This window comes from Echinops telfairi, unplaced genomic scaffold (assembly GCF_000313985.2).
Source record: "Echinops telfairi isolate 266 unplaced genomic scaffold, ASM31398v2 ScPeMD7_53;HRSCAF=182, whole genome shotgun sequence".
Taxonomy (NCBI): domain Eukaryota; kingdom Metazoa; phylum Chordata; class Mammalia; order Afrosoricida; family Tenrecidae; genus Echinops; species Echinops telfairi.
Window position 1 is genome coordinate 19,187,056 of NW_022103951.1, and position 8,618 is coordinate 19,195,673.

Genomic DNA, 8,618 nt, shown 5'->3' on the forward strand with positions numbered 1-8,618 from the left:
AGGGGAAGGTGTGGGGAGGGGGGTCTGTGGGGTAACCCAGGCCAACCCCCGGGAAACTGGGCAGTGCTGGCACACTCGGCAGCCCCCCACGCGGTTGAAGCCCAGGGCATCATCTTGCAGAGGTCGGCAGCAGGCCAAGTGCTCAGTGCCCGGAAACAAGAGGGTGGAGGACACGGGGTGATGCCACATTGTTGGGGACTGCAGAATCACGTAGTCGGCTCCCCTGCAAGGAAGCTGGCAGCCGCCGGGTGCAGCCAAGTCCAGAGTTGGCAGAGGGCAAGCTACAGGAACCAGCATCCCACAGAGAACAACTCGGTTGACCTGTGCGCACGGCCGTCTTGCTAGAAGGAACACAGAGCGAAACAACTCTAAAAAGTCAAACGGCTTTGGGACCGGAATTCCCCACCACATCCCAGGAAGCAAGGCTGGGGGAAGCCTGCGAGGCCCCGCGGAGAAGCAGACACTGCAGCCCAACACAGAAGCAGGAAACACAGGGGAGGACAGAGCAGACAGGTGCATGGGGGGGCGGGGGGAGCAAGGGATGGCTGCCATACCACGGCGGGCTGCTGTCCTGCAGGGTGGACTCCGCGGAGAGCCACAGTGCATTCCATACACCAGTCCTGGTATCATCCAAAGGTTATCTCCGAGTCACACGGCAGCACAAAAATGTTAGACAGGGGGTGTGTTCCTGCACAGGCCCCGTACAGGAGGTTGGGAAAGGTCAATTGGGAACCCAATTGCCACCCATGAAGACCCCTGAACTGGGCATGCTCCAATTCAGATTTCCCCACCCCCCACTGCGAGCCAGGTAGGCGTTACACTTGTGTGTCCCCCCAATAGGCCCAGGTGGGTTTGATTCAGCCAATGGAGCCAACCAACACCTTCGAGCACGCCTCCCAAGTTAAAGGTTTAAAATACCCTGGCAGCGGTAATGCTGGTCCTTTTTACCCTGCTCCTGGGCAGAAGCAGGTGGAGGAGGGAGGCACACACGCACCGCTAGTGTGGGCACCCTTAGCACCCAGCGCAGGCCTACTTGGGAAGCACATGCACCCCCGTCCACGCCTATTCAGGGCCCACAGCCTCGCTTCTCACTTGCTCCTGTACCCCCTGCTCCCGCTGAGTGTCAGGTCGGAGAATTCTCGCCCGATTCCCCTGCTCCGTGCCGCTGTCTCTGGCCTCAGGGCACCACGTGTCTTGTGTGCAGTCCCACCAGGCTGCCCGTGTTCAGTGCTGAACCCCAGCCACGGCTTCTGCGTGATTTGGCAAACTTCCCTGAAACAGCGTGGACTCTTGAGACTGGAAAACCTGAAACTTCTCCCGTCCTTTATAAAAACCCACTTGGATCACAAACCAGGCTTCTCCGTGAATTCGTTCTCATGGGAAGCCAAGCAGCGAGGGATTACCCACTCGACAAACCTAACATTACTAGAAGTCCTTCCTCCAACCACCACCAGGGCTAAGTCATGAGGACACCACCAGGGCTCCAAAGAGCACATCAGGACATCTTGAACTGGCCCTGAGCAGCACTGCCCAGCCCAGTGGACCCGGAAAACGAAGCATCGCACATCGAGAAGGTGGCCTAAAACTGCTCCAGAGGTGGAGAGGTGGGAAAGATGTAGAGGGGTGACCCGTATCCCCAATTCTGGGGCCAGTTTCTGCTGCGCCCTACAACCACTCTCCACGTCAGGAATAAACACAGCAACAAATTCCTTCTATGGCCATCTAGACCAGTGCTTCTCGACCTTCCCAATGCCGTACTACTGTAATACAGTTCTTCATGTTGTGGTGACCCCAACCACAAAATTATTTTCGTTGCTACTTCACCACTGTCATTTTGCTACTGTTCTGAAACAGGTGACCCCCTTGACAGGGTCATGCGGCCCCCCAAAGGGGTTGGGACCCACAGGTTGAGAACCGCTGGTCTAAAGTTTTATAGTTCCCCCCGCTACAGAAGAAATGAATGCCACAAGTGGATAGCTTTACAAAGAGTTCTTTATTGTCGGCTAGTGCAAGTGGTCGGAAGCAGAAATGTAGCGCAGGGTGGTTGGCAGTGGGTTTCTCTCTTGGACGGAGGTGGGGGAGGTTGTCTCTTCATAACATCGGGGGCGCCTGCACATCCCAGCAGATCTCCTTGTGTCTTGGCCTCCATGATGCCTGCTTACAAAGAAGGGTGGACTTCAGTCAGAGTGGTCATATCACATGCAGCTTCTGACGCAAGCTTTCAACCTCCCACATGATCGTAGTAAACATGACCTAGTCCTCATGACCCTAACCCCAAACCTCACCCATTTAGCAAACTTACTGTGCTTTTGTAAGTTGATTCATTACCAGAGAATGGAGGTGGGATTGAGACTCTATGGCAAAGGAGAGCGGTAGGACACCAACTCGCGTTTAAAGAAAACAATTGTCTTGACCCCTGATCCCCCTACGATTCCATAGCTCAATCCTACCGAGAAGAGCTATTCAATCACTACCACTAGCAAGTTTAGAACATTTTCTTTATTCTGGTTACTCGTGATTCTTAGTGTAATTGTTTTTTAGTCCTGGCCAAAATATACGCAAGGCAACAGTCTCTGAGTCAACATTTTCTGCATGTGTTTAATGCAGGGCTGTGGAAGATACTCTGTATATTGTACAACCATTACTGTAATCCTTTTCCCAATTATTCTGCCACCATTAACATAAACTCAATGCCCCCTAAGCAAAACTCTTCCTCCTTCACCTACGGTGACCATTGGTCTACTTTGGTTTCTTATTTTTGGTAGTTTTCCTGATATTAAATTCATATATCACACAATTCCATAATTAGAATTGTAGAAGCATGATCAAAATCATTTCTAGTCCTCCCTCTCCACTCTCTCATTAACTGTATGCTCCCAAATTCCCCTCCAATTCCCCACACGTATCCCTGGTAAACCATTACATCAGTTATTATCTCTATGCATCCACTCTGTCCATGCTTCATCAACTGGGAGACCCAACAGCAACAGTGGAAAACAAAAATGAAATGAAGCAGAAAAAAAGGGAAAATAGTCAAGAGAAAGAAAAGACCACCACTAATATTACAAAGGGCAGAAATGAAATTTTCGTGGAACAAGCGAGGAATACTTAAGCCTAGAACAAATACAGGTTGGGTCAAGAGGGAGGTCAACTGATCCACTATCCTATCTTATCATGGTTCCATTCACCATCACCAAGTTTACAATAATCTGTCTGATAGTAAAGCAGTTCCCATCCCTCACCTGTGGCCAGAGGGCATCTGCCAAAGGCCTCATCTGACTAGATACTCTGCACATGGTTTGGGGGCTCCCACTGTCCCCCAGAGCCTTCTACAAATTATGCATGTTCACAACTGAAGCCCTCCTACTGTGCCCTTCATCCCATTTGGCTCTTGTTACCTTGTGACATCAAGGCTTGATCTCAATGACGATTGCATCAGACCCATTCCGACTGTGAGAGGAAAGGAAACGTATTGAGTGGGGCCTGCTCGTCGGCAGGGTCAGGGTCAGGTCCTGCATGACCTGTTCAAGACTGCCTTCATCCAGAATATTTTCGGGTCCCACATAGCAACAGGGAGGGACAGGTAGCTCCAGAAAGGCAAACTGGCACCGTGGCATGGTGTGATACATCAGGGCCAGCAGGACGTCGCTGGAGACCAGGTTCCCGCACAACGCCAAGGACTTGAGCTGGGTGCAGTGGCCCAGAGCAGGCTGCAAGGCCATGAGCTCAGAATCCTTGATGCCACAAGAATCTAAGTCCAAGTTGGTCAAGGTGGTTGACAAGCTCCCTAGCAGGTCTGCAAGCAAACCAAAATGTATGTCTTTACCAAAGACACCACTCAAATCCAGGGACTGCAGGTGGCTGGTACAGGGGCAGCAAGACAGGCATGTCAAGTCAGAGTCCACCAGCATGCAGTCCTTAATGGTGAGATACTTCAGGGGGGTCTGCATGCATTCGAGCAGCCGGTGGAGGTGGCCATGGAGGAAGACATCTTCCAAGATGAGGTACTCAACCTCATGTAGACAGAGGAAGTGAGTGCTGAATTCAGCAAGTAGCTTCTCCACCTCTTCCTGCATGCATAACTCCAAGCAATCCAAGACGATTCCAGAGAAAGAGATTGTGTGCAGGTGAACCATCCGGGCCAAGTAAGGGGCAAACCAGTTGAGGTCATGCAGGTCCCAGGGGCCACGCACTTCCACATCCCAGACAGAGTCCAGCCGCACCATTTCTAGGATGTCCTCAAGAACGGAAAACTTGGGCACATCCCCAATAAACTCCACCTTTCTGCAGTACAGGGGAGGCAGAGCCTTTCCCTGCTTGATGATTTCACTGAGGAGGGTGAGGAATTCATCCATGACTTCTTCCTGAAAGCACAGGTCTATAAGCACCCTCACAGGGGGCAGGAGCTGATGCTTCTCCTCTGACCTGGATCTGCCCTCTTTGGGGGTCTGAGTACTGGGCTGGGTGGCTGCAGGCTCCTCTGATGAGGTCAGAGAGCCATCGGATTGGGTTGCCAGCCACGTATTCCAGATCTTGGTGCCACTGTTCAGCCGTAAATCCAGCTGCTTTAGCTTGCACCTCTTGGGTCGATCCTTGAGGGCAAGCAGCATCTCAAGACCATCGAGGGCTGCCTTTAACATGTCATAGAGAGACTCGCAATCCTCCATCAGCACCCCCAGACGGAGATAGGTGAAGGGCCAGGAAAACACCATGGCCTTCACTGTCTCTCTGTGTCCACCCTGAAAGGCTGCCGTGAACAAGGGACGGAAGAGGTCTACGGGCAGCCACTCCAGAGCGTCAATGGCTGAGGCCTCATCCTGCAGCACGCTCTGGATGGCGATGTCCAGGAGTCTGGGAGGGTTCGCGCTGCTCATGATGATCAAATGCTTCGAAAGGGAGCCTGACCTGTGAATGGAAACAGGAGTCTGCTGGTTGACCTCTGGGAGAGCCCAGTTTGTTATGCTAGCCCTCCAAAATCTGGATCCCGCTCTGCCCCCCTTATCTCCACACAGGGGAGCTTTCTGGCTATGCCACTCCTCTTATCAACTCACTGCGGTAGAGGCTGGCCAGGTCCAAATGGGGCTGATTTCAAACTGGATTCTTCTCCTCACTCAAGGTTGTCCAGGAGTTGTGGAATCCAAGATGAGCAGGTCCTGTGGCAGGTAGTGGCCTCAGCAGCTTGGGAAGTAGATGAATCAAAGTGAACTAGCAAATATGTTGGTGACTGTCTCAAGTCCCATGGCCCGTAGGTCTGGTGAAAGACCCAGATTTAATAAACAACTACAGAGTACTACTTTGTGTCGGGAGGTGGATGGGGTTGGTGCGGGGAATGGGGGAACCACAACCTTCTGCTCATTGGCTGCTGACAAGATGGTTTAGCCTTTTTGGATTGTATCTGGGCAGCTGACTCCCTAGAGATCACATTCTGAGCCCTTGAGTAGGCTCTAGCTCCTGGTGAGCCCACACAGGAGATTAGAACTGCCCCTGTGGGTGTCTGAGCAGAGTAGACAGTTTCAGCTTTGCCTCAAGACATGGTTAGTTTTACTGACCTTGTGGTTACCCTCCCAAAGCTTACCCCACTATTGTGCCTGGGTTCCTTCTCTATTCAGCTCTGTAATGATGACTTGTACAGAATGTTTCAAATATCCCAACTGGATGATATCTACTCAAACTGGAAGTCCCTCCCATGTGATCACTTTCTGAGCAGGTGGGCCTATACTGGCCTCATTTTCTTTCATCTTTTTTTTGTTGTTGGTGGTGGGGGAGGAAAGGGACAGGGGTTCCACATTTATCTGAGATTCATAACAGCTTAGTAGAGGCAGAGAATATAGATAACTACATAGATAATATCGATAACTCATGTTTTTACCATTTTACCTCTAAAACATATTTTAAAAATTGTAAATATTATGAAAGTTTCTTTTCAGTTCATAAATTTTGTTTTAAGCAATGTCATTTACCCACCAAACTCCATGACAGCTTAATTATCCTTCTCCTATAAGCTCTCTTGGGATAAGATTGGCTGTCACTCGGGAGAAATCGCCCCTTCTTATTTCAGCAAGTTAAGGTAAGAAATCAGGTTTCCTACAGTCCTTATAAATGAGCGTGGCCTGGATGGCTGTGATTTTGGGCTGTTGCTTTCTTTATTGGGGGTCATGTTTGGGACGGGGCCGGACCGAGGCAGCCCCTTGTACCAGCTTCTCGAGAGGAAAAATGACCTGGCTGAATTTCAAAGCACCTGCCTTCAGCATTTCACAGAGCTTACCTCCCCGGGTAGAACACAGCCCCCCTCTCCCTAGCATTGTTCCCTAAGAACAAGATGACCTCCCCAGAGAGATCACAGCCTCCCTCTCCCTAGCACTGTTTCCTAGCAACAACATGATTTACTGACAGGACGTCACCTGGCCCGAAACTTGCCACCGCAGCACGTAGAACCTCCCTTCACCTTACCGACTCCTATTCCTTTAAGCTCATGCCCGATATAAGTCCCTTTGTCTCACTGCCAGGTGCAACTTCCCTGACCTAACTCCTTTGGTTTGGGAACCCACCCGGGGGATCAAGATGCCCCGGACCTTTCCTTGCTCTACCTTCCCTCCCAGGAGTTTTTTCCCTGCCTCAATAAAATCTTTCTCAACTTCACATTCCTAGCTAAAGTCTATCTCTGTTGTGCACCTCCGTCTCCAACCTTTCATCTTGGTGCCAAAACCTGGAAGCAGCACAAGGAGCTTCTGTGCCACTCCAGCCTCCCTCTGGCCAGTGTGCAGCCCCATCCTCCGCTCTCATGGACCTCTGCAACCTGCCTGTGCAAGCGTTTTTCCGGTCAGTATTTCTGTGCACATTTTTTGTCTTGTTTGTCTTTCTGGACACTGAGGACCAGAAAACTCATATGGAAATATAGGGTCTGCCTGGCTCCAGGCAGGGGGTTATGCTGCCACCCTAGTACCAAAAGGAGCTGGAAATAACTGCCTTTCCCTGTGAGGGGTGCGACGATAAGGCCAGTTTCTCCTGTCCACTTTTTCTCTGTATCTATTTTCCTTCTCATGTGGCCCACAGCCTTTGTTCTCTGTGCTTAATTCCTGGAATTCCTGCTGCTGGCACTGGGCCTGGTAGTCACTCCACCTTCTGTCTGGGCTGGAATGCAAAAGGGTGAGTCTGAGGTTCTTCTACGTGTGTGTGTTTCATGCTGGCAGTTCTGCGGTGCCTGCTGTCAGATTTACTCTAAGATCTATTTCCTCCTTCTCCCTAGCAGTTCTGTGGTACCTGCTCTCAGTCCTTATCTAAAATCCACTTCTCCCTGAACAAAGGCCTCTGGCCCCCTCCATCCAGCTGGCCACAAAACCAGGCCCCTTCCCCTCCCCAGCTTCCTGCAGTATCTTTCACTGTCACTGATCCAAGGCCCCTGTCTACCAGTTAAAGCTGCAGGCCTGTGACAGGTAGCCTTCCTCTTCTGGGGAGTCCAGGACTCTCCTACTGGGCCCCTAACTCTGTCCGGGATTCCTCTCAGGGTTATCAGGCCACATCCTGATTGACGGGTGCGCACGGGGACCAGGAGACGTCCTTCTCCTCTGACCGTACCCCTTGCAGTTGAAGACACCATGGAAAGCTCGCTCTCGAAGCCTCCCAGGGACAGTCCCTTGGGACACCTCCAGTCCATCTCACTGAGCTGAGCCTGGCTCCGGACATTCGCCCTAAGCATACGGTCTTCTTCTGTAACCAAGTGTGGCCACAATACCATTAGACAACAGTTCGTGCTGGCCAGAAAACGGTTCTTTCAATATTCTGCACAACCTCAACAACTTCTGTCACCAAACCCCCAAATGGTCTAAGACTCCGTACATTCAGGTTTGTCTTTTTCTTTCCCTGCTCCCGACCCTCTCTTTTGCATCTCTTGCCAACCCACACAAGTACTTTTGGCTTAATTCCCAGCACAGGCACTCCCAACGACCTAGGCGACTGTGCCTCTGACACCCATCCCCTCCCCGAGGCGAGTGCGCCTCCCATACCTGTCCCCTTCCCAGAGCCAAACTGTTGGACTCCCCGGAGTCAATCTCTCTCTCTCCTTCCTGGCTACCTCCCTACTCAGCCTCCGCTGAAGCAACACCCGCAGCCTCCCAAGCCTCTCAGTCGCAGCCTTTGTAAGAAGCGGCAGGGTATTTTCTCACAGGACCCTACCACCTATATTAAGACGTTCCGATTCCTCACCCAAGCCTATGACTCAACCTGGCATGATAATCTTTATGTAGTCCTCACCTCTGCCCTTAGCCCTGACGAGCAGGAGAAGGTCTTTACAGCTGCCCAGCAGCATGCAGACCAGGTCCATCTCACAGATGCCACCATGCCCGTAGGCCCTCAGGAAGCTTCTAGGTAGGAGCCAGCTTGGACTTATCAAACAAATACCCAAAGCTGGCCGACTTGCAAGCCATCTCTCATAAAGTTGTTAACTTTGACAAGCTGCAAGAGGTTACTTAGCAGCCAGATAAAAACCTGTGGCTTTTCTTTAACACTTGACTGAACCCTTAGCCCAGAACACTTTGTTAGACCCCGACTCTCCAGCAGGAACTACTGTTTTAGCCACTCATTTTATAACTCAGTCAGCTAATTAAAAAAAAAAAAAAAAG

General features: G+C 51.2%; 1 protein-coding gene across 1 annotated transcript; it reads right to left on the bottom strand.

Annotated features, from left to right (window-relative positions):
- Positions 1-1,974: 1,974 nt before the first annotated feature.
- On the bottom strand, positions 1,975-4,355 carry LOC101649270 (putative PRAME family member 26). The gene is made up of 2 exons (XM_004717775.2): positions 3,399-4,355; positions 1,975-2,154 (listed from the first exon to the last, which is right to left on the bottom strand). Exon 1 carries the CDS (start codon positions 4,353-4,355, stop codon positions 3,408-3,410), a length of 948 nt encoding a protein of 315 aa, XP_004717832.2. The 3' UTR covers positions 1,975-2,154; positions 3,399-3,407.
- Positions 4,356-8,618: the final 4,263 nt, after the last annotated feature.

What these genes read in the sequence shown, in the direction of transcription:
- LOC101649270 (XM_004717775.2), bottom strand. Translation starts at nt 4,355, where the DNA reads ATGGATGAATTCCTCACCCTCCTCAGTGAAATCATCAAGCAGGGAAAG.